Source organism: Micrasema longulum, unplaced genomic scaffold, assembly GCF_059751315.1.
Source record: "Micrasema longulum isolate JH-2025_06_02 unplaced genomic scaffold, ASM5975131v1 h1tg000834l, whole genome shotgun sequence".
Taxonomy (NCBI): Eukaryota; Metazoa; Arthropoda; class Insecta; order Trichoptera; family Brachycentridae; genus Micrasema; species Micrasema longulum.
This window is the reverse complement of record NW_028278026.1, coordinates 145,767-172,785: the sequence shown is the minus strand read 5'-3', so window position 1 is coordinate 172,785 and position 27,019 is coordinate 145,767. Positions and strand designations below refer to the sequence as shown.

At 34.6% G+C, this 27,019-nt stretch overlaps 1 protein-coding gene across 1 annotated transcript; it reads left to right on the top strand.

Moving 5' to 3' along the window:
- Nucleotides 1-1,317: 1,317 nt before the first annotated feature.
- LOC148278723 (trypsin-3-like) lies at nucleotides 1,318-25,931 on the top strand. Its single transcript, XM_088230953.1, has 7 exons — nucleotides 1,318-1,414; nucleotides 10,439-10,530; nucleotides 12,559-12,665; nucleotides 16,899-17,046; nucleotides 19,436-19,546; nucleotides 24,360-24,515; nucleotides 25,329-25,931. Exons 1-7 carry the CDS (start codon nucleotides 1,375-1,377, stop codon nucleotides 25,542-25,544), a joined length of 870 nt encoding a protein of 289 aa, XP_088087079.1. The 5' UTR covers nucleotides 1,318-1,374; the 3' UTR covers nucleotides 25,545-25,931.
- The last annotated feature ends 1,088 nt before the right edge of the window (nucleotides 25,932-27,019 follow it).

Here is a 27,019-nt window from a genome sequence, read left to right as displayed (position 1 = left end):
TGATTCTACTAAAGAAAAATAAATAATTTGAGTGATTTTATGCCAAATAAAAGATACCTTATAAAAAGTAGGTACTCACAAGAGTCCTCAATAGATCACAAAGTTAAAATATTTGACAATACCAATCGATAATATAATTAATTCTAATTACTTCTGTAGCTCAATCAACAAATCACAACTATCGACGTGCTAATAAGCGACGTGATAAAATCTTCTCACCATGGTTGTTTATCATTAACATCCGTGAACACCTAATAAATATTTACGTTTCGCGACATATATGGCTTGCATGCACCAATGTCCCGATTGTGTCGTATTGTAAACTCGAGACAAGATCTGGAATTTTTTGGTGTAAGTCTTTAAAGTTTAGTTTTAAAAATTCACTAAGATAGACCAGATCTTGTCTTGAGGTAGTAATTTTTTTTTTGTCCTAGCTTTAATTTTATTTAGTTGTATTTTATTTTATTAGTGCCTGTATCTATTTTAAGAAATTGTATTTACCATCGTTAGAATGGATTGCAAAAGTCCGTCAAATAAGTAAACAAATAAATAAAATCCTGCAGCGCAATCTTATACTAGAATTTAACCGGTGTAAATATAGAAAATATTCCAAAACTGCCATTTTTATTTATTTATTTATTATTTATCATGCTATTCATTGCATTTAGCCGGCGCGGCGGTTGGCAAGCCAAATGTCAAGAAAAGCAGTCGCCATAATAATTGTAATTTAATTTTAACTTTTTTGTATTATATACTCCTTACTATTTTGCAAATGCAATATATTGTATTCTTTTTTATAGTAAACGCCCAATTTTTCGCCAGTGGACTGTATTTATTTACGAGGAAAACAATAAACAAACCGACACGAGCGTTGACTGCACACGCGATGACTTATGACTGCGATAACTTAAGCATGTTCATTGTGATCGCTCAAAAAATGCTTAAGCACGTTGATAGTTATTTGTGATTGAGCTCTTGATTTTTTAGTTAATTTTTTACATATGTTCCCATTGTTTACCAAAATTTTGAGGTTATTTTCCATGTGTTGTAAATAACTTAAGCTGGAAAATTGGAAATCAAATTGTTCTAGAGTGGGATTCGAACCTTGGATCTTTGGTCCGTGTCACAACAATATTACCGAACACCGACTAGGTTCTGATTAACAGTAATTTTACTTGCGAAGAAGTTTAAGCATAAATTATAAAGAAATAATACATTCGTGAGATATGAGTCGAGACTAGGAATTGGTATCTTTTTTATCGTAACAGATAAGATTATGCTCAAATGATTGACTATTATGTTGTTGAATAAATAGAAAAATCAATTAAGTTTTATGTTAATTTGTGAGTGTGTTCCACCAACCGGCTACGTACAATGAAGCAGCTGCTTGGGCTTTTGGTACTTTTGATCGCAGGTTTAAACTTTAATATCATACTTTAAAATATATTTTCCCAGAATATGGACCTTATAACTTTTGAGAAACTCAATTTTTAACAGCACTGTAGGAAATGTGGAAGTCTACGCATTTACAGGACTCGTGACTCGTTATTGGCTGGTTTGAGTCGCCACTTTACACATCGTGTTACATTCTTCATGTGTTTAAACATACATATTTCTTTAATTCTTTCATCTGTTCATACACGGCAAAGTCTAAAAATATTTTCCGATTTTTATACTTCTTCTTGGACCAGATCATCCGCCCTGTAAATGCCTAGACTTCTATATTCTCTATCGTAAAACGCTCTCTTTCTCTGTTGTAATATGTTAGTCTTAATAACTCCCTAAGGAGTGAAATCCAGTAATCCAGTCTTTGTTTACAAACCTTTGGATAAAATATTGTTAATAAAACTTCAGTAAAAGAATGTATTCTGTCGTTACACGCTAAGGATTTATTAAAGTGATTTAGAGGATAGGCGGATTTCAAGTTTTCTTCCAAAACACCACTTCACCCTTACAGTTTCACCACAGATATTTCCCCATTACAACCTGAAAGAAATGCTGCGTTGCAGACGACCAGTCGACTTCAACGAGGACCGCTTAAACCGTATTATTCGTGAATATCTCCTTTAAAACACCGTAGAATCGTCTGAACAAATGCATTGTAGTTACATGATTGTATACCGCCGTTTTAAATCGTCCACCGTCTTCGAAACGCAAAAAACATCGACGAGCTTTCTTTTCATTCATAGCATCTTCACCGTACCCTGCGCAAATATCGTGATCAACTTTGGCAGCTTTATTCCCTCGATTGAACGCGAACGGATCAAGGTGTCGAAAATTCTCACTTTCGTCTGCTTGATATATTATTTTTTAGGCTTGTAATTCAATAAAATAATATTTGTGCCTCAAAGCGGAAAGGCTGGAGGTCACATTTTTTACAAAATTGAGCTATGAATGTCATTTTGTTTACATATTCAGATTCTATTAATGCTAAAAACATTGGGGTCCTCCGGTATACCATTACTAAAATAGCTTGTTCTAAAACACCAGTAGTGCAGTAATAATACTCGTGCTTTTAACAAAATTCAACGGTTTGCTGGTATTAAAGCAGTGGTTACCGAATAAATTCCACAATTTTTACTTTATTTTTATATTTAACAAACTGTCTATGACGCAGCGAGGGATTTTGCACAAGTATTATCGTCATAATAAACTATACTTAACCATTGTGTCATTTCTTTTGCCGTTAATTTCATTATTTCACTTTGCTTTTTTTCACTTACTGTAAACTTTCAATTACTGTCTTATAGCTATTAATATCATGTCATTAAATTTATATTTACCTTTTATTTTCATTGACGATTATTGTTTTAATTAATGGCACGTAGTTTAATGTTTTTGCATAAAAAAAGTTTTATGAATACATCGTTTTTCATTCAATATTCTACATTACTTTTTATACGAGTACAGTGGTGCCTCACACAACGAACTTAATTCGTTCCAGGAGCAAGTTCGTTATGCGAAAAGTTCGTTATGTGAAACGCGTTTTCCCATAACAATACATGTTAAAAAAAATAATTCGTTCTGTAGCATAAAATATGGTAAGATGACATAAAAAAAAGATAAATTTTTTGTTATTATTTTTATTTAGATACATCTAAAAACATAATGAAAAAAACACACATTTTTTAATTTTAAGAAATAATCGAATCTTGCACATCTTCATCCATTTTCCGCTTTTTGGCCGATGGTGCAGTGAAAAACCTGTCCAAAGTCGTTTGTTTCTCTCTTTTCTTCAACATCTGCCGGAAATAACGGACAAGAGTATCGGAGTACAGGTCGTTGATCCTGTTTGCTTCAGCGGAATCCGGATAGTGGGCATTGGTAAACTCCTTAACTGCTTTCCATTTGACCAGGATGTTCTTGATGTCAGCAGTTGGAATTGGTTGATTGTTTGATTGTTGCTCCTCGTTATCAGATGACGCTTCCCTTTGAGCATTGTCCTGTTGTTGGGCCAGAAGTGTTTGGAGCTCTTCAGTTGTCAGCTCTTCTTTGTGTTCCTCAATAAGCTCCTCTACATCCTCTTCAACGATTGCTGCGACACGTGCGTAAGTTAAGCGTACTGCTCAGTGACTAACGACTGCCTGCGCGGAAGGATGCAATAAATCGGCAGTGATCGTGTGAAGTGGGCGACTTCGTTGTGTGAAGCGAAGTTCGTTGTGTGAAGCGAAGTTCGTTGTATGAATCGTGAAATGAACGAAAAGGAAGTTCGTTGTGTGCAGCGTTCGCTGTGCGAGGCGTTCGTTATGCGAGGCACCACTGTACTTAGGTCCGAGGAGGAAGTAAAGCGTGGGTCGGGAGGTTAGAACAAAAAAACATTGAAGTTCCATAGTTATTTGATAATCTATATTTTAAATGTTTTTTTCTTAAATATTTTTATCAAAAGTTTATAAATCCAAAAAAACAGCAATATATAGTGTTTTTACTTGGAGAGATACGTTTGAAACCGTTTTACAACTTCAAACCGCTCGCGCTCTCCTGAACAATTTACCAAATGTGACTTCCAGCATTTCAGCTTTAAGGTACAGTAGCTCAATCACAAATAACCATTGACGTGGTAATAAGCGACGTGATAACAATTTCTCACCATGGTTGTTTATCGTATTCGTGATCACAATGGATCATCCGTGAACACCTAATATTAAATGTCAAAATATTTACGTTTCGCGACGTATAATCCTACTGCGCTATCACATATTTCAATTTCACCGGTGTAAATATAGAAAATATTTCAAAACTGCTATTTTTATTTATTTATTTATTTATTATTTATTATGCCATTTATTGCATTTAGCCGGCGGTTGCAGTCGCCATTGTAATTGTAATTTTATTTTCACTTTTTTATTTTAGATACTCTACTATTAACTACAGTATCAGGCATAGAAGAAACATTCACATTCTATCACTTCTTCACAATATTTTAAATAATCCCACTTCGCCTGTTTATCTGAGAGAGCTCATCCAACCTCTTTTACAACACGGACTATCTCTTCGTTCTAGTAACGAGAGAACCCCTTTAATACCCTGTCTTCGCTCTATTTTTTTTACCTCCTCTTTCACAGTAGTAGCCGCTCGATTGTGGAATAATCTACCCACTAATGTTAGAGACGCCCTTTCTTTATTCACATGTTAGTCAAGATTAAAACGTCACTATCTAAATATTTAAATTGTTCCTTTATCCTTCTTCTTTCCTTCCCATATCCTCTCCTCTCTACATAATATAGTGTTAATTAAAAAAAAATATCTATTTATTTTTGTAAATCTTTGCTTTTAATTTTTGTATACAATTGTAAGATTAAATATGTCCATGTATTTATAATTTTCTCAAACTGAACGGTTTGGGTAGGTAGGAAAAAATTGCCTTAAGGCAATATGCTCCCCTTTATATGTATATTTATTGTATATGTATATAAAGTGCCAAATAAATCAAATAAATATTTTGCACATGCAATATATTGTATTATTTTTTATAGTAAACGCCTATTTTTCGCCAGTGAACTGTATTTATTTACGAGGAAAATAAAAAACAAACCGACCCGAGCGTTGACTTAGATATTACACTCGCGTTGACTTATGACTGCGATAACTTAAGCATGTTCATTATTGTTCATTGTGATCGCTCAAATGCTTAGCATGTTTTAAGCACGTCGATAGTTATTTGTGATTGAGCTACTGATGTACCTATGTAAGTTAAAAGCGAACGATTTCTTGGAGAGTAGAAATTTTTCTTTCAAATGGCCTTTACCATTTTGTTTTACCATTGTAATGCTCCAAAGTACTTTTGTTACAAAGATTATTACTATTACACAATAGACCTATCCGTTCACGCACATTTAACATATAACTGGCATTGCTTCATTTTACGGTTATAAAAATCCATTTCAGTTGTGGCATCAAATTTTAATTGATCAGGATTATTATCATTATTTTGTAAGACTGCTTTATAACTCTATCGACGTCACAAGATATAAGGATGTTCAAACACGGGCATACGGTGAATATTATACAATGCGTAAATGATATATATCTTAATCCAGGTATGTTTTTGAAGTAAACGTGCAATTTAACTCTGTGAACTAGCCAATGGCAGATCATCTAAATTACCAAATACAAACAAATAAACCATCACACCGTTTCCCGCAGAGGATAGAACGCTATATTTGCGTACATATCTCGCTTCCTCTACATTCATACATCTTCTCATGCACGCGCCCCAATCATTCCGACTTTTAAAATGTCCATCTTCAAGTTTTTGTTGGAGTTGGTCGTGCCATGTCTTTCTCGGTCTTTCTCTATTTCTGCATCCATCAACATTAGCATTTTAAATATTTTTAGCCGTCCTTTCGTTGTCCATTCGCTCTACATGTCCGAACCAACGCAGAGCTCCTTTATTGATTTTGTCACTAACGCCTTATATAATGAATGTGCGAATCTCAACATTTGTGCATCCATCGTGCATAGTTTTACCACACATTCGTCTGAGAGATCGCATTTCGACTGCATTCAGCCTACTTCATCCCTATTTTTTCAAGTCCATACTTCGCTCCCATACATCAGGGTCCGGACCAGGACTTCATTGTGAACTGCTTATTTAAAAAAAATAAATTACTTTATTAAAAAAATATGTACTTTATTTACTTCTCATAAATGTTTTCCATCTCTGTTGTAATGAATGTAACAAAAAATTCCTTATCTAAAATTATCATAATCCTATTAAAAAATGATAGGTACATTCGTTGAATGATAAAACTCTGTAATATCCGATGTTTGTTTGATGAATAGGTAATAAGGATCTTCAGCCCTACGGGAAATTGGATACAAAAAATGTTTTCTTGCGCGCGGTAAAAATTAGAGCAATAAATTTTACGGCAAAATTTCCTGAAAATGTACGAAAAAAATATTTTTATGAAAACGCACTACTTTGAATGACGTCACTGGTTCATATGAACCATCCAATGATATTGTTTATTTTTAATTTTTATTTATTTATTTTTGACACAGTCATAGTAATAAACAATACATAAAGAATAACAACAAATAACAAGACCAATTATGGGTTTCATATGAAAGCTTTGAAGGATACCATTTTGGTCACCGTAAACGAACCAATCGGAATAACTGTCAGAGAACAACCTCTGACGTTACACGCGGAGTTATTTCAGAAATAAAAAACTTTAAAAAATCATAGCGCTGATAATACGATCTTTGAAATTAAAAAAAAAAATTGGCTAAGTTTAATATTCTATTAACAAATAAAAAAAGACACTGAACTTCCTCATTGAACACTGTTTTTATGTCATTTTTTTGAAAATGCCTTTCCGATACTTTGAGAAAAAAACAATTGTGACTCAATCTCAATCTCAAAAAACATGAGACTGATTATGCCTAACTAAAATCAACAAAACCGACGTTTCGCTGTCTCGTTTTCCGCCCCCCAAAACTGAACCGATATATATTTTTTTCAGAAGGACTATCAGAATGGTATTTTCTTTTCTGGTACCTTTTCCGTTTTTCAAAATTATTTATCATATTTGTATAGCGTACGCCCAAAGATGGCCGATAAAACTAAGCGCTTTTATAGGTTTTTGGATGGTTCTAGCTCCAATAAGAAGCAATTGATCAAAAATGCAAAACGATAGATATACGCCAATGGTAAATATCTGAAGTGTGTAAAAAAATCACCGTTCTAGATCCATGTCTGAAGAAAATCACCTTGACGGGAACCGAATCCGAGATCTCTTTCATTTTGGCAAACCGCCCTAATCATTAGACTATGTTGCGGACACATTTTAACAATCTCAATTTCTCAATGGTGATCACGCCTGACTCCAAGCATGGCTTTTCTGTGACAGTCTCCCTTCATCTGGAACGGTCTTGTGCTCTTCTGTAGGCATTTGTCACTGATAATTCGGATAATTCAGTGAACGAGCCGCTCCATCTTATCGGTTGACGTCCACGCGACCTTGTAACTTCGACACTTCCCAGGAGAATAGTTTTCTCCAAACTATCAGAGTTCCTCCTGGAAATATGTCCAAAGAACTACCAAAACACCACGGCCTCCGTGATGTATTGGTCAAGACGCTTAGCTCACAAACAGAACGTTCTGGGTTCGATTCCCAGTGAGAACACGAAAATTAAATGTGATTTTTCTCAAGGTGTTTTGTGCTGTAATTTACCACTGTCATTGCCTCCTGGCCCGTTGTGGTGTAAAACAAAAAATCCCTTAAAAAAAACATAATTGCTTTTTCGCACATGGATGTTAGTCTTTCTCTCAAATTAATATTTACCTAAAAATAAATATTCATTATTTCATTAGATATCCTTTTATCAAACAATTATTAATGCAATTACACAGTAAAACATTAAAATCTGACTCATTGATCACCATGAACAATGCAATTTATGAAGAATTTGAATTATCAGTTAATTACGCGTTTTACTAAATTATAATAAATTTAATATAGATAAGATTGTAATGAAATTAGTCTGAATAGAAATTAAGGATGGTCAAAATTTATTATTTTTATTACTAGATAATAATAACCGCAAACTTACGATAACGTAGGATCCAGCCTATCCATCACACAAGCACTGTGGATGCCTTGCAAAAGGCCTAACTTTGCTAACATATTTTACAAAGCATCAGATTTTTGTCCTTATGTATTAAAGTATTTAGGTACCCAATAAAAATTAAAAATAATTGAATCTGATGTTTCATGTTTTAGTTTTGATATATACCTAAATGATTATTAAGTACCTAGTAGGTGATAATCGATTGTCATTGACTTTTACATGTCAGGAAATTCAGCTTAATTGGCCACTCAAGTGTCAATGGCATAGCCCTACAGGCCTCACCGGACAAATCACTAAGCTAGTAGTTTTTTTCACCTCTGAGGTTTTTCACCTCACACCTAATTGGGGCATGTGAACATCACCAGACGCCTCTGGGAAACGCTATCGCTAGCTAGCACTCTCGCCTCCTTCCACGTCTCTTAGTTCCGCCGAAGTATCATCATCGCCGGTCTCCGGCGGGAGCCCACAGGTGTGAAGACGAGGCAACTTGGGTTAAGGCTCTCCTGAGGCAACCGCAGCACATGTCCGAGCCAGGTCCACCGCCGAATCCTCAAAACGCTCGTTATAGGAGGCTGCTGCGTCCGTTCTCGGACTTCAATGTTAGTTATGAAATTGAACAACCTTATGCCGAATATTTTCCTAATCTTACCTTCAAAACTCAGAAGTTTTGAGTTTTATTAAGGTGCCAGGATTCGCACCTGTGCAAGAGTACCAGTATAATACGAGAGTTATAATATCATTATACGGCATTCTGTTTTGACCGAGTATAGACTGGAGTTCCAGACAGCACGCATCGTTTTAAAAGTTGCTCCAGCAATTCCTGGGCGGATGGTGAGCTCTTTGTGCATGCCACCATCCTCGGTTATGTGAACTCCCCAATAGTTAAAACTGCTCACTTTCTCGATCTTCTGCCCATCATTATAAAGAGCCTGATTAGGTCAGGAAGGGATTTGTTGCACATAATCTGGGTCTTTTTGATATTAATATTAAAACTCAAACGAGTGAAGTTTTCCTGCAGTCTGTCAACAATATCCAGAAGATCACCAATAGACTAATAGATCACCAATAGTCATACTATGTACATTTTTGTTTCCTTTGAGATGCCCGGATTTTGCCAAAATTTGGCATAATACTTTAATTACTTAAAAATAATAATAGATATGTTTTAAATTTTGGCACTTTCCTATGATGAAATGCCTCGGGTTGCGTGTCTACCTTCTAACAGCTTGCCCACCAAATACCGCACACCGCGTCTGAGGACATTAGTCTACTTGGCGGAGCCCACATACACAGAAAATTTGCTCATTGTCAAACAAGAAAAGCTGCCCGAAGGAGCTCTCTGTAATCTGGTAGCCTTAGCATCAGCTGAAAGCAAGTAATCCAGAAGTGCATAATACGTACTTCATTGGATCGAGAAAAGAGGGAAGTGAATTTTGCACTGACTGGGATTATTACAAAACTTTTCAAAAGCCTTGAAATTCTTTTTGATAGCCACCAGATCTGTATATCCGACTCCTTCTAACAGAGAATTATCTATTCGGTGGTGTATACAATGTATTGTATACAATGCATGTAAAGGTAAACTTCATTACTACCAAGGTAAAATAGAAAAACGGTTTTGAAACTGAAGAGTTAAACAAGGTCTGTGGTAGATGGCTTATCTTCAATGGTAATAATATATAAATATTTTAAACATTAAAACTTCACCATTAGAAAGATTGCATTAATGCATCGCAGGTTGCTATGTTTGTATAATAAAATATACGATATTAGTTATAAATTATTTATTTATCTACTAATTAAAAAAAAAAAGTAAATTCACAATTTGTTATTACCTAGTTGGGTGACAAATTGTTTATTGAAAATGTAAAAAATAAAATCGACATGTAAATAGTTCCCTGTTTTTTTTCTTTCTTTTTGTTTCTCTTCTCTTCAATATATAAATATTATATTTGTATGCAAATATAAATCATAATCAATAAACAAATAATGGATTTAGAAAAACAGAATTGTAAGGCTTGCATTACCAATATAATATTGAATTAAAACAAGTAATTAGTTAATTGGTTTACTTTTTGGTTTTGTTTTTCTCAAATTATATTACTTTGAATATTATAATTATTGAAATGTTAAATCTTCTTGATAACACGAACACTTGGGTTTGTGATTTATAGACTTGATCAGTTTTAAACAATTGAATTCTTTCTATGCCTACATACTTCCCTGTAACTAAAATGGTGCAAAAATAAGGAGTTAAATAATATTCATGTCCAAATGTTTCTAGACAAGGCTGGAACCCGCTTGATAATAAATATTGCTCCGATTACCATTATTACATTTATTTACTGATTACCAATTTTTGTAGATTCAAACTGTGAAAATGTCGACAAGGCACAGTCAGCAGACACAAAGATTGTTGGAGGAATTTTAGCTCAACCCGGTCAATATCCTTTTCAGGTGGGTAGTTATTTCATATTTTTTATCCGAAGTTTTTAATGAATTTTTAAGACAAACAAAAAGCCTTAGCCTATAGAGTACCTAAGCCTTGTACATGATATGTAAGGCTACTAAATGCAGGGGTCCAAATATATGTGTTTTTTTTTAAATTTGTGAAAGACTGACCCTGTGACGGGGATAATGAAGGGCCTCCTTCTTTATCGGGACTTTTAGGGACTTTTATTGAATTCTCCATGCTCTCGATCCAAATCGTGACAATGTACGTTGACATTATTTATTTATTTTGTTCATTAACGCCCAAAAGGCATTTATTAGGCATTATAATGTGATGCCCACATACACGGAAAAAATGCTCTTTGCCAAATGAGAAAAGCTGCACTAGGAGCTCTCTGTAATCTGGTAGCCTCGGGTTATTTGTGCAGAAAGAAGGTAATCCAGAAACACGTTATATTACATTATATACACTTCATAGGATTGTGGAAAAAAGGGGAATGAATTCTCCACTGGCTGGGATTAAATTGATTGGACATGATCGATGAGGAAGTTCAACTCCACGGGAAATTGGATATAAAAAATACTCGCGGTAAAAACTAGAGCATTAAATTGAACGGAAAAGTTTCTTAAAAATAAATGGAAAATAATAAAAATGGTTTTAGTAAAAACGAACTACTTTTCACGACGTCACTAGTTCTTTCTAATCAACCGATGATAAGAGAATTGATTTAGATTTACGGTAAGTAAACTTACCAATCAGCTGAACTCATCGAGAAGAAGTGCAATAGAATTTGAGACGTGACTTCCAAAATATTTTTTTTACTCAGTTAAACAGTCCATTTTTTTTTAATATTTGTTATATTAAAAAAAACACTAACTTCCTCATTCGCAGAAATGATAACAAAACTTTTTAAAAGTTTTGAAATTATTTTTGAAAGCCACCATATCTGTATATCCGACAAGACCTATAACAAAGCCACGGATAGTAGCGAAAAGTTCCATTCAATATTTGTAGGAAAGGGAACAGGGACAAGACCATAGGATGCGTTCAGAAGATAAGGATATCCACAGCAGCACGAAGGGGAATTAACAACATTAAAAACACATATTTTTTCATTAAATATACTGCGGGCCAAAGCGGTGTTCGGCTCTGCCAACCTCACGGCTGTTAGTGATGCCCTCCACAATACTATGACCTGCTAAAAACTGGGTAGTCCTGTGATCAAGAAGATTGTCAGCGCTGAAGGATTGAGGGAAAAATAAGAAAGGCTACCTTTCCTGAAAGGGAAAATTCAAGCATCAAGAAGACCATTTAAATACATTTTTTATCTTCGATTGAAACATTCCTCGAGTTCGGAGTAGACGGACGCCAGCAATAACGGATGAACGCTTTCTTTTTAAGTGGAAATTTGCGGGTCGTCGCTGGACATCCAGTTCCAAAGGAGACAAGCCCGTTAGTACCGGAAATGCTATCGTCGAGCTTATCCTGTATGCTCTAGTAAGAACCAGGATAGGTTGCCTTTGTCCACTTAAAATAATTTGTCTGAAATATTACAATTTACATCGGTGTGACCAGTAGCCAGCAACCAGCATCAATAACTCAACATAGCCAAATTTAGACTGACGACAGCGTTCTTCTGGAGATGCGAATTATTAAGGAGTAAATAAAACAAAACACACAAACCATCACGTGGTTTTCGTAGGGGCAGGCAGAAATAATAGAATGTCACACTCCTTTGTCTTTGCCTACGGACATCGCTTCCTCTATATTCAAACCTCTACTCATCCACACACGCAGATTATTGTTTATTGGATTTAGTATTTAAATTATTTTATTGGATTTGGTAATGGGATGTCTTTCTCAGATTTCCTCGTTTTCTGCTTCCAACAAAACTTGGATCATATGTGTATATGTCTAAACAAATGCGGCATCCCTTTATTGATTTTGTCCATACGAGTGGTGTTTGTCTCAGCTTTGCATAATGCACGTATTATACGTCTATTAAGATGAATAATTAACCATTAATTTTACAGGTATCATTGAAAACCCCCAATGGGATTCACTTTTGTGGCGGGACTTTGATAACCATCAACCACGTTCTGACAGCTGGCCACTGCATTTACCAAGACAATGGTCAAAGGTATTGTTTCTAATTTCAACAAATATTTATTTAAAAAAAATAAAATAAATTGAAAACACATACATAATTTTATATAATATTCTCAAGTAGTTTTTGTAAAAAACTCGTTTAGGGACATGCAGATAATATTTATTTACAGACGTTTTTATATTTTAAACTTTAACATTGTTTACAAAAGCAGAATAGAAATTATGATGCATTACAAATTAAAAGGGTGTGAAAATTTTCAAAAAATTACAAAACAAACATAATACAAGGTATGAAAATGAATTCAAAATTATAAATACATAATACATACATAAATAGTCCAGATCTTGTCTCGATGTCCCTTGTGTTTGTCAATGCTTCTTTTTTTTTTTTAATGTTTTAAACTATTCTTTTATTGTAATATTTAAACCTTATAAATTGTATACATGGACAATGTCCGTTAATAAATAAAAAAATAAATAATACAATCAATAAAAGAAAAAATAAGAATAAATAACTGACGTCAGCTTATTTTATTTTATTTATTTATTATTAAAAGAAAACAACAGCAATTGCTACAAAAAAAACATATTTACAAATAAACCAAAAGTATAGGCCAATTATAGTTTTTTATACATTACTAAATACAATGTCAAAAAAAAAGAAAAAAGTGTACATTGAAATAGCCACTCCGTATCATTCCACACGTAAAAATAAATAAAATATTACTATAATAATGAAATAATAAAAAAATAATTGAAAAGTTTTTTGTTTAATCGAACTTTAAAATCTTTTCGCCGGCGGATCCATACGGAGTAATACGGAGCTATCAGTCCTCCCTTCTTTCTTCTTTCTAACAAGAGAAAATAATCAAAATATTAAAGTGCAAAAAAAAAACAAAATATTAGGTAGGTACATTTAGATTAAATTGTAATTAATATTTTTAATTAGGGTAATAATTTTTTTAGAGACGTTTTTAAATTTTAAACTATAATATTATTTAACAAAAGCAGAAAAATTAAAATTATGATATACTACAAATTAAAAAGGGTATGAAAAATACTTGAAAATAACAGAATAAACAGAATACTAGGCATGGAAATAAATTCAAAATAATGTTTACATTATGCAATCTGGGAAAGAAAATTGAAAAAGTTTAAAAATTACATGGATGTATATATATATACTGAACTAGTACAAAATAAAATAATTTTTTTTAATTAACAAAATATGCGCACACCCAATACAGGTTAATTTTTTTTTATCAAAAACGTTGAAAAAATTGAAATTATGTATACAAGCCAAAAAAAGTATATAAAAAGAAAAAAACACAAATAACATTTAAATAGTATTAAAAATTACATATACAAGCAAAAACGGTGAAATATTAAAAGGTATATGTTCAAGATGCGCATTCTCTATAAACTAACATTATTTATTCAAAGTACTTCTGGAAAAAATAATTCTTCAATTCGCACGTCCTGTTTCTATATTTTGAAATAGGTACTTTAAATTTTTGTGGCAATTTATTAAATTCCTTGAAACCTATGTATTGTAAAGATCTAGTACCAAACTTCGTAGACTTCACAGATCCAATATATATATTGTTTTTTGATCGAGTACTGTACCGATGGATGTCTCCAATGAAAGCTGGCTTTATGTTACTGTGCATTGAGTCGAGAGTAGTATTAATGATAGTGTCAGTTATCTCGAAATAGGAAAGCATGCTAAAAGGCATGATTTTTGTTTCAAAATAAATGTCCCTTACATGAGTATCATACGGTAGGTGAAACACATTTCTGATCGCTCTATTCTGAATAATCTGCACCTCAGAAATTTTGCTCTTAGTTGCAAAACCCCAAACACAGCATAGGTATGATAAATGCGAATGGACCATAGAAAAATAGATTGCTCGAAGCAGCGAAACTGGAAGCATTCTCTGAAATCTGTACAGTATTCCAGCTACAGGGACAATCTTTCCTTTCACGCGCTCAACATGTTCATTCCAAGTAAGCTGCGAGTCCACTAACAGTCCCAAGTACTTAGTGCTATTATTTTTCTCCAGACGATCAACACCAATAAAGACATCAATAGATTCATTACTCTTGTTTCCAAATAGAAGGTAGTGAGTCTTTTTTGCATTCAAGCTCAATTTATTTAAACGCAGCCATTCCGCCAGATGTAAAACGTCGCTTTCAACCATCTTCTGTAAATCTTGTTTGTTTTTAGTGTGATATAAAATAGTCGTATCATCTGCATAAAGCTGTATTCCTCCTTTGATGCCCCATTTTGTCACATCGTTGATGTATATAAGAAATAGCAACGGACCGAGTATAGACCCTTGAGGTACCCCGCAGGTGATTTTACCAGAATTGCTAAACTTACCTCCAACTTCTACCAAAGATGATCTGTTTGAAAGATAGTCTTTAAAAATTTCTAAACGTATTCCAGTTACACCAATATACTGAAGTTTTTCGATCAAAATGATGTGGTCCACAGTGTCAAAAGCCTTTTTTAGGTCTATGAAAACACCAGCAGTATAATCACCTTGGTCTAAATGTTTCTGTATCGTAGAAATAAAGTCAAAGGATGTGTTTTTTGTACTTGAATTCTTCCTGAAGCCATATTGTAATGGAGTCAGTAAATTACAGTCATTTAAGAATTTGGAAAGCCTGTCTTTAAGTACTCGTTCAAAAATTTTTGAGAAAACAGAAAGAATGGATACGGGTCTGTAGTTTTGTACATTTTTTTTGCATCCATCTTTATAAAGTGGTATAATTTTGGCCAATTTAAGTTTTTCAGGAAATATACCTGAATATATTATATATATTATGTGAAGATCTATTGTGACGGTCTCCTTGAACAGTTCTCGCCCTCTAAACCCAAGTCTGTAAAGAGCCTGGCTACTGTGGGAAAGGCGAGTGTTTATATTTTTCTAAATCTCCCCCTCCAAGCCCAGATCCGTAAAGTATCGAGCTATTAGATAGGGGGTAAGTTCTTTTATAGTCCTGTAGATGCGCAGACTTTTATATTCCCTTCTCTAAAATGTTCTTCATCTCTGTTGTAATGCGTTGAGATTTTTTAAATTTTAATATAATTGTGCAATTAACTTTGCTGAACGTGTTTAAGTAAGTTTTCAATGTGATTCCAATTCGCCTTTTTATTCTAAAAGCAATCTTCTTCTTATGGTTCCTCTTCCCGATGGAGGTTGGAAATCATCATTGCGATTCTTACTTTATTGGCAGCTGCCCTGAACAAGGACTGAGTGCTGCAATGGAACCAGTCGTGCAAGTTTTTAAGCCAAGAGATGCGCCTTCTACCTGCACTGCGTCTCCCTTCAATCTTTCCCTGTAGAATGACTCGTAAAGTTTTATATTTTTCGCCTCTCATCACATGCCCAAAGTACTCAAGTTTTCTTTTCTTTATAGTCTTCAGTACCTCTTTATCTTTTTCCATCCGTCGGAGAACATCATCGTTTCGGTCTCTATCCACCCAGGAGATTTTTAATATCCTCCCGTGGCACCACATTTCAAAGGCTTCGATCTTTTTTGAAGTGTTTTGGGTGAGTGTCCACGTTTCGACGCCGTAAAAAAGTACCGAGAAGACGTAACATCGAGTAATGCGCATTCGGAGGTCTAAATTAAAGTCTCTACTGCATAGAAGGTCACGCATCCTGAAAAAGCAGTCTCGCGCCACCTCTATTCTGACTTAGATCTCTTGCGAGTGATCCCATTTATCATTCAGCCAGCATCCTAAATATTTATATTGATGAACTTGCTCAAAAAACTGCGCTCCAAGTTTTAAAGTCATTGGGAACGTTTGTGGCTTTTTCCGAATAACCATACATTTAGTCTTGGAAATATTCATCTCTAGCCCTTTATTCAAACTTGCCGTGTAAACTTTGTCCAATAATAGTTGCAGGCTTTCCATACTATCTGCTAGAAGGACAGTATCATCCGCGTATCGGATATTGTTTATAATTTGTCCATTTATGCTAATGCCGTTTGTTAGTTCATTTACTAAAAGCAATAAAATCTCAAAATCATTAATCCGGATAGTTAGAGTTTAACTGTATAATTTAAGTGATTACCAAACTAATGAATCTGTTTACTAATTCTAGCATTCCCAGGTGATTAGTGGCAACCAAACTAATAAATTGATCATTAATCTTTTGTATGTTCACTAGTATTATCCAATTGATCATTAACCTTTTGTATGTTCACTAGTATTATCCAATTGATCATTAACCTTTTGTATGTTCACTAGTATTATCCAATTGAAGCCTAAGGACTTATTTGTATACGCTGGAAGTACTAAACTGACCATGTCAGGAGTAACTCGCAGTGTTTTAAAAATAACAGTACACTCAAGTTACAGTTCAAAAACTCTACAAAATGATATTGCGATTCTTAAGGTAAATTCTTTTTGACATTGATTGTTATCAAATGATTTAAATTTAAAATAAACTATCTGGGCTGCGATTACAATTGGACCTTAAGGACGTCATACCTTCATTATGACGCTATAGTTACAGACAAATAGTCCCGAGCGATTACGAAGATATACTACCGACCCCCCACCTTCAAGTTTTGAGTAGGTACATCGATATGTAACAACTGAAAGCGAACGCCACGGTGCACTTATCTACGAACTAAAGTGACATACGAGTACCTTCCAAGGCCTACTACATGCAGTAGCCCTTGATACCTCCATTATGCCGATATGGTTGAAAATAAATTCTCTCGAGCGATTACGAAGATACACTACCGAACTCCCACCTTTAAGTTTTGAGGTACGGGTCTAGTACTTCACGGTACACATATCTTTTCGTTAAAAGAGACAATCATTTTGTTCCGCCGAGCAATTTTTGCTTTAATTCCAATTTACTCAATTTTTCGATCGCTCTGAGGTGGCAAGTTCTTTTTTTAAAGCCTATTTCAAATATGAAAAAGAAAAAAGAAAATTTTTAAGTCGAATCGAATTCAGACATAACTGTCAGTTTTGAAAACAAACGGCTAGATGCACAGATAATGTGGCTAGATTCTTCCTTATTAACTTAATTAATATATGTCTATCGGTAAATGTGTTGCCAGTATAAAAAAATAATTTATTTATTATGTATTTCCAGCTGCTTTACTAGCTTCACAAGTGTACGATGTAAAAGAGCCGGCTTTGTAATCGCTCGGTAGATAAATGCAGGTGAAAGTTAAGCATACCGTCATAGTATTTGTCAACAAAATCCATATAAAAATCATACGCCGCGAGCATTTTTTGCTTCAACTGGGATTTATTGGAGTTAAATCGCTTTGAAGTGGCCGCTTTCTATCACAGAAGCCTATTTAAAGTATGAATGAGAACTACTTTTAATTTCACTTAAGCTAGGGTTTCCTAGGACAGCGGTGCCCGTATCTTAACGGCCGTAGTGAACGGTGATGCGGTGGACAGCCGTCGTAACGGTCACTAGAGAGTGGTTTCTTAGGATAACGGTCTTAATAAATGTTATCAAATACGTTTTCCTAGGAAACCACTCTCTAGTCACCGTTACGACGACTGTCCACCGCATCACCGTTCACTACGGCCGTTAAGATACAGGCACCGCTGTCCTAGGAAACCCTAGCTTACAGTTAGAAACGCGGATGAACTTTTCGGGGTCATTCATTGGTTGAATTCGATTATAAAACGTCGAGATAACAAGCCAGTAGAATATACCGAGGTAGGTAGGTATGTACCGATGAAGATAGGTCTTATAATCGCGGCCCAGGTTTGCTTACCTGCAGACAAATTATTCATCAATTATTTATTTATTAAAAGTGACCGACTGAAATGAGATTTTCATCCGAAAGCGAAACCAAAATTTATTTAAATAAGTTTAAAGTCAAAAAATTTTGAGTATGTCCAAATGCTTGCAGACTGGCTGGAATTCTTCCCTAGGGAGTTATCCATATTTAAATTTATTTCAACCGAGAGGAAAAACATTTTTCAGAAGGGAACTTCTTCTCTGTTGAAAAAAAAATTTAAGTTAAAAGTCACTTCAAAATGCTCTAAATTAGGCTTTTTTAAAATCTTACGAGTTCGTTGAATTAAGCGTTAAATTAAATAGTCCTTAAAAAATAAGGCATAGTTTTAATTTGTTAATTGGTTATTTTTTAGCGCTTTTTGGTTCGTAAAAAACGGAAAATTGTCACATAGAATCAAGTTAACACAAAAATTCAAACTATACTAGAAATGAAAAAAAAACATATGAGGATTTTTTTTTAAATGAGAAAAAACAACTGTTGAGCCTCTATTCAGAGGCTCGTCAGCAGGTGGGGTAGAGGGGATATGGTTATGAAAAATACACCACAACACCCAGACTTTTTTCCCATTTCTTAATATTTTTACTGCCTTACATACAATAGAATTTTGTGATTTTCCCTTTTTTCTAAATGGGAGTCTGATTTTTACCTTTTCTCAGGTATTGTGATCATGTTCATGTTGGTTTTGATATTTTTTTATCCAAAATTCTGTGTTATTTATTTAATTAATACTGTTATACACAAACATCATCGTATTGAAAAATATTTTTTCTTATATGTAGGTATGTGAATAGTTTCAATTCTTTTAACATCAAATTTACACTTATGTTTCGTTTTTTTTTCAAAACGATTCTTAAAGCCTTGTTTTGTAAGACTCATATGTTACAGTTTTTCTGAAACTGGCCGAAAATAGGCGAAAACGAAACTTCGGTCGGTCACTATTTAGTTGATTGTTATTTAGCTGTTGTTTGAACACGTTTAATTGCTCTTGAATTTTTGTGTTTTCAGCTCTCCGCTCCATACAATATGACAAATGCCATTAGAACCATTTCTCTTAGGTCATCATCTTTAAATCAAAATGAGAACTGCACTGTGTCGGGCTGGGGATATACTTTCCAGGTAAAAATAAATCAAATAAATTTCAAATGTATAGAACACGCTGAACGTCGAAAAACATGGCTACCCCGGAGACCGGAAATCTGTCGCAACATGTGTGTCAAAAGTTAGTCCTCGCGACTAGTAGTAATCCTTCTGCAGAGTTTTGGCCGGTTTTTCATAAGAGTTTGATTCTAAAAATCGTTAAGTATTGTTATAATGTCGTTTAAGTATAAGCGTCGGAAATTCTCAAAAAATATCGTCCGACGACATAGCCGCTGTGGGGGGTGAAAATTTGCTGCAAGCAGCAACCGACCGAAAGAAATGGAACGGCCTATCCAGCAGTGGAGAACAGAAGGCTGAAGAAGAAGAAGAAGATTTAAATATCGCACCTCCGGAAGAGCCATGACGCATGTGGAAGTAATGGTGGGAATAATCGAATTAAAATAATCGAAATATTCGATTATTAAAAATATCGAGACATTTCGAAATGCTTACGGGTAAATAAATAAATCGGGTTCACTCGTACTAATCGGAAAAATAATTGAGATATCTCTAGTAAACTCATTCGAAATGGTTTTCCGAGACAATCGAGATATAAATTCGGACTTGACATTTCGAGACAATCGAAATATGATTTCGGACTTTATGTTTCGAGAAAATCGAAACATTAATTTAGAATGGATTTCGAGACAATCGAGATATTAATTCGGACATGACATTTCAAAAGCAATGGTATTTCATTTTAATGATTTTTCGGAAGTGTAAAATATCATTCGTATTCAATAAAATTCAAGTATGGAATGTTAAATAAGCTGTTGCTATGGGTTCATATTTATGATATAAAGGGACTAGTTTGAGCTGATTAAGATGTGGGAAAACAATCACAACTTTTAACATTTTTGTGTGTCGTATTATCAGCGCTATGATTTTAATTTTATTTTGAAATTTCTCTGCGTGTGACGTATTAAGTTCGCGTCTGTTATTTTGTTTCCCGGAAATAGGATTACTATCACAAATTTATATTATTGGTCGATTTCGGTGAACTAGTGACGTCATTAAAATTAGTTCGCTTTTATTAAAATAATGTCTTTCATACATTTTCAAGAAATTTATAATTTTTTGCTTTAATATTTACTGTGCGTAATAAAACATGTTTATACCCAATTTCCCGTAGAGCTGAACTTCCTAATGATTATTTTGAAGTACTTTGTTTTTACACATGTATATGTTTATCCCCCCTCCCAAATGTCAGCAATGTTTTTTTTTTGCCGTTTTCTGAGATTTCACGGTAAAAAAAAAAATCGATTAATTCGATGTTTGAATTCGATTATTTGCATTCTCGAATGCTTGTGTTTCGATTATTCCCATCATCACGTGGGAGTAACGAAATTTTACAGAAAACGCATTTAAGCATTCAAAAATATTGTGAACTTGATTTATGACCTAAATTATAACCATAATAACAATCATTACTAATGAATGTTATATTACGCATGCGATTGTTTATGTTTTTAGCTATGTAAACATGACGGTTTTTGGTTATTTCAAGTTTTTAACAATCCATTTTACAGCCTTAACAATGAGTTGCACACCTAAATGATGTCATTGTTTTGTTAGAATTTTGAAAGCATATAAATTAAGTCGATAGATATTAAAGTAGGTTGTTTTTAATGCATCATTTTAATTAGAATCATAAAAAAAGACACTTAATAAAACGATGATAAAATGCAGGTGAAATAACGCTGCTAACGCTCCTATATACCTGCGTGAAAAATTTCAACGCTTATCAGTTCATGGTTTACCTCTTCGTTCTAATTCTCAAGACACTCTCTTAATACCCATCCACAATTCCTCTTTCTTTTCTAACTCATATAGTGTCCATGCGGCTCGACTGTGGAATCATCTCTTATCCACCATCAAAGATGTTACTACATTATCTCTGTTTAAATCACGTCTGAAGAAACATCTCCTTTCTCTTCCTTAATCTCTCCTCCTTTCCTCTTTCCTCTTTTTTCATTTTTCCCATTGAGTAATAGTTTTGATTTAAGGTAATTTATTACGTTTATTTCTATTTTTATACAACTTTAGCTTTTTAATATTTTTTTTTCTATTGAATATGTTCTGTAACTTGAATTATAAAAATTAAACTTTTATTTTATTGGTTGGTTGGAAGAAATTGCCATTTGGCAATAAGCCCGCCAATGTTAAAATAACATTATGTACAAAAAGTTAAATAAATAAAAAATATTGGTTGCCATTATTTGTTGCTAGTGTTCTTGTTTTAATCCAGGTAGGTATCTGTACTTTCAATGTGAAAGCGGGAATTACGTCCAGCACCAAGTTTTGCATTGACGTTTACGTAATCTTCTTCGTAAAAGTTCTTATATTGATAAAACCCTTGACCTTCAGTAAATTGTATAATTTTAAAATAATTTACAATAATAAATTGCGATAGTAGACTTTCAACAATCGCGTCGTTGGGCTTCTAGATGTCAAAAATAATTTGTCATATTTTCCGTTAGCGTCGATGCAGCTCTATCGATGTTGACACTCCGCTGATGCAGATGCAGTTGCAAGCGAGGAACTGACCAATCAGACACCGTAGCTTCAACACCTCGCGAATTTCACACCAATACTACAGTGACACTACCGCTCCATGGCGGAAATAAATGGAACCATCAATTTCGTTCTTCTTCTACTAGTACTAAATATCTTTTAGGATTTCTGACAATACTTATCTCTAACATGTTTTGAGTATGTTCCAATGTTTATAGACAGGCTGGATTTCCTCCATAGGGAGTTAATTAGATCTAAATTTGTTGCAACAGACAGGGAAGACATTCCCGAGGGAAATTCTGGGAAATTGTAACTGGTATAATGAGAAGATGCGTGAAAATTAAAATTGGAAAATTGTTTACAGGCGTTGCCTAGTAGGTAAATTGGTTCACCCTGATGAATCTCACCCACATAATAAAGGTTTTACAAATAACCGAGCCGAAACTTTTTTCCGTTTTACTTCGTAAAACTCAACAGTAGCTCAATCACAAATAACTATCGACGAGCTAATAAGGGACGTGATATCAATTTCTGACCATGGTTGTTTATCGTATTCGCGATCACAATGGAACATCCGTGAACACCTAATATCAAAATATTTACAATTTGCGACGCATAATCACATCACATTGTGGCTAACGCGCTACCGGCGTCGTGTTGTGGTTCTGCTGCAGTCACTAACGCACACGTCCCGATCCACTGGTTGTAAGGCAGCGGAGGCTAGGCGATCTTGTCAAACTTGTCAGGGCCGGAGATGTCCTCAGAAAGGCCTCTTACTTCAGGTTGAAGTTGCCGGTTCGCCGTGGTCAGGAATCCGTAGGGAGAGAAGTCAAAAATCCAAGTCCAGGGTGAAGCGAAGGTGTCAAGCGAAGTGAAGTAGAATCGAGTAGAAAGCCGGGTCGGGGAGAAGCGAGTAGAGATGAGTAAAAGCCAAACGTCAGAGAAGAAGTGTCATTTATTTTCAAGTGTACACGTTATATACCGTTCGCGCTACGTGCCCCACCATTCACCCCGCCGAGCGGGTCTAGCCGTCGTATGCCGCGCGGAGAGAGAGAGAGCGATAGAGAAGGCCGCACGCCCGCTCTATCTATCTCCCTCCCTCCACGTATATAGGCACTACCCCCTCCAGTTCTCACGGCATTCTTGCGGCGGCAACGCAGCGCGAAACGATGAACATTCAAAAATATACTTTACGTAAAAAACTAATTTACGAACCAAATGCCTATTCTAAATGTCTCGGTATGGAAAAGGCCACCCCCGAAAGTGACAAATACTAGTCTTTATTGGAGGGGAAGCTCATTTCTAACACATACCGAGATCCCTAAATCTAAACACTTAGTCTAGCGCAGTGGCGGTCCCTACAAGGGCCGCTTTCCGTCTTGACGTCCGTAACACACATATTTTAATATCACCGGTATAAATATGGAAAATATTTCAAAAATGCTATTTATATTTATTTATTTATAATTTATCATGCTATTTATTGCATTTAGCCGGCGGCGGCGGTTGGTAAGCCAAATGTCAAGGAAAGCAGCCGCCATAGTAATTGTAATTTAATTTTCGCCTTTTGTATTAGATATTCCTTACTATTTTGCAAATGCAATATATTGTGTTATTTTTTTATAGTATAATGAACTGTATTTATTTACGAGGAAAACAAAAAATAAATCGACACAAGCGTTGCTTAGAGATTATACACGCGTTGACTTATGACTGCGATAACTTAAGCATGTTCGTTATTGTTCATTGTGATCGCTCAAATGCTTAGCATGTTTTTAAGGACGTCGATAATTATTTGTGATTGAGCTACAGGTGTAAATAAGAGACTTCGATAAAATTCTTGCATCGCGCACAGTATAAAGAGATGGAAGAGAGAGAGAACAGATGTAGAAGTTCAGGAAATATGAATGTTTAATCATGGGCAGAATGGTGAATGGTGAAAACAGCGTGTAAAGTGGCCACTCAAACCAGCCAACGACAGGTCATTTTCCTTGTTAATGCCTAGACTTCAATATTTCCTTTTCAAAAATGTTTTCCCTTTCTGTTGCAACAAATTCAAATACTTATCTCTGTTTACGAAAAACGTGAACTTGCGTCATCGCCATTATAGAGGCGCGATATTATGTTTAGATATTTATGTTTGTAAAAAGGGGTTTTTCTGTCTATACAAATAAATAAATAAGTATGTTTTTTTTAAAGTATGTATAATGTATGATTGAATCAATAATTCTGATTTATTTTGTGTATTGTAAAATAAATAAATAATGTCTGTTTGTAGGGAGGATATGTTGTAGACGACTTAAGGGTTGTTGCAATACCAATTTACAACCAGGGAGTGTGTAAAAGAGTTTATGTAGATAATAAAGGAAACACACTTATAACTGATGACATGGTTTGTGCCGGATTTGCTGCTGGTTCAAAAGATTCATGCCAGGTAAATACTATTGAGAAGGCAGACGCGTCATGAGGCGAACTTATCTGCACTTAATTTCCTTTGTCAGAACAACACGAAAAGCTATCGAGCAAAGTCAAATTGATATCCTCTATGAAAAATACAATATTGATAATTTTTTCAAAACATGTCAATTACCGACAATACTTTAAATTGTCATTCAAATATCCACATTTTCATTTAAAAAATTGGCTTCCCTTTGTAATGCCGGCTCCGGATCATCGTATCGGGGCCTTATGCTGGACTAATTCGACTTTAGAATCGTCTGCGACTTCCGTAATTTGATGAGTGATTCGAATGAACTCGATTGAAAACCAGTCGACTTTACCTCGAGTGTCCCAAAGCACTCGACATTGATAATCGAATGCGACATCGTAACTTCAGTCGTTAAACTTCCTTAATGTAAAACGCTAATTGATGTTTGAATTTAGGATGACGAGTATTTTTGTTGAAAATTTGTAGGTATGATACCAGGGAGAGGGTCGGATGGAATTTTGTATATTTTTGTATCGAATTCCTTTGCCTGAATTTGATCTTTGCCAACCAAAAACAGTAAATTATTTATTGTTTTAGCATATATTTTGTGGAAAAACGTTATGAATTTACTTAAAGTGAAACGTTTTGTAAGTTTATATTTACACCTGATGATGGATAATTCAGAATACCTAAAACTAGTTGTGTTATAATATACAACAGTATTTTTTAATCCGACGCATTTGATCTACTTCAGAAATACGAAAATTCTTCTATCTTTAGTTAATTCAGTTACGTTTAATTATGTTTCCTTGTATCTAGGGGGATTCCGGAGGACCTTTGGTATGCGCAGGAGCAATTTCTGGAGTCGTGTCCTTTGGTAATGGCTGCGCTCTACCAAACTACCCAGGGGTTTACACGAATGTCTACAAGTACAGGAGTTGGATTCAAAAAATAATCAATGGAGCACAACAAACAGCTTCTGCATATCTTTCTCTTTTTATATTTGTTCAATTCATTACGATTCTGTTAAAATAAAATATAAATTAAATACAAAAATCGAATGTTAAAACAACAACCCAATATTGTCTGTGGCATAAAAGCCTATAATTAACACAAGATGCCTGTTTAACAGTTGTGAATATGAGAATTGTTCGTCAAAAACAACCGTGAAAGGTAGTTCTGCGTGATGTTATTTTTATATTTCTGGCTTTTTTGTAAGAATTTTATCTTTGTTTGCATTTTCAATAAAACAAAAATGAATACTTATCACATGTACAAACTAACACACTTGCAGTTTATTTTACCAAACTTAATCAAATTACTGTACTTTTTATATCTTGTTATTTATATTTTTAAATCTATTCCGTATTTACTATCGCTAATATGTTTATTTTATGAGTTCAAAAATAGATCTAAAAACAATGAATATGTTTTATTTTAAAACTCCAAATACAACCTATGATTGCTAAAAATGTGTATATTATGTCAGCATTTTTAGCTAATTACACTCACCACTAAACCAAAAGAAATGTTTGCCAGGAATGTAAAGTAAATTAAAGGAATAATTGGTTTAGTATACGATAAATAATTGGTTATAATGCGGAACAAGCTGCTCGAAGAAATAACACACGGAAACTTTTTCAAATCACGCGTAAGATCTGTGGTAAACGCACGATTACCCCAGAAGTTGTAAAAAACTCTGATGGTGTGATCGAATCAGACATAGACTACGTAAAGAAAATATGGCGTGGTAATTTCCAGAGAATACTTAATCGCCCCCCTCCTCGTTTTAATCTCGATATCTCAATATAGACTGCATCAAACATTCCGCGGGTAGGTTATGGTTCTCCGACACTGGTTGAATTAAAACTGGTCGTGTCAAATTTGAAAAACAGAACAGCACCGGAGTTGTCGAAATACACCCGGAATTTCTCAAAAGCAGCATCACCGGCATTGTTGGCCCTTTATAACAACTAATGACTAAGGTATGGGAACAAGAGAGGTGCCCGAGAGACTGGGGAGATTATCGCATTGCACAAAAAGGGTGATCCATTAAACTGTGATAACTATCGTGGCATCACGCTACTTAGTGTACCAGGAAAAGTACTGGCATGTATAATACTGCAAAGAGTTCGAGTATTGAGGGAGAACCAGGCAGGTTTCCTACCTAGGTAGGTCATGCGCGGATCATATCCACAACATACGCTGTATTCTACAGGAGAACAAGGAACTTAATAGTTCCTTGGCCATGTGCTTCGTAGATTACGAAAAAGCGTTTAATAGTCCGCACAGACCTACACTCTGGAAAATACTTGTAGCATATGGGGTGCCTATAAAACTAGTCAAACTTATCAATGCCCTTCACTCAAATAGCGAATGCCGATTCAATGATGTTGCCACAGATTGGTTTGAGGTCACCACCGGAGTTCGTCAAGGTTGCATCCTTGCACCGTTCCTTTTTAAAACCCTCATGGACAGATATGCTTGGAGGATCTTTGTGGACACCATAT

Bases quoted from the DNA above. Each gene is read 5' to 3' on its own strand.
- LOC148278723 (XM_088230953.1), top strand. From the start codon at position 1,375: ATGAAGCAGCTGCTTGGGCTTTTGGTACTTTTGATCGCAG. The intron at 1,415-10,438 runs GTTTAAACTTTA...CAATTTTTGTAG, and splicing joins TTTGGTACTTTTGATCGCAG to ATTCAAACTGTGAAAATGTC. The intron at 19,547-24,359 runs GTAAAAATAAAT...GTCTGTTTGTAG, and splicing joins GCTGGGGATATACTTTCCAG to GGAGGATATGTTGTAGACGA.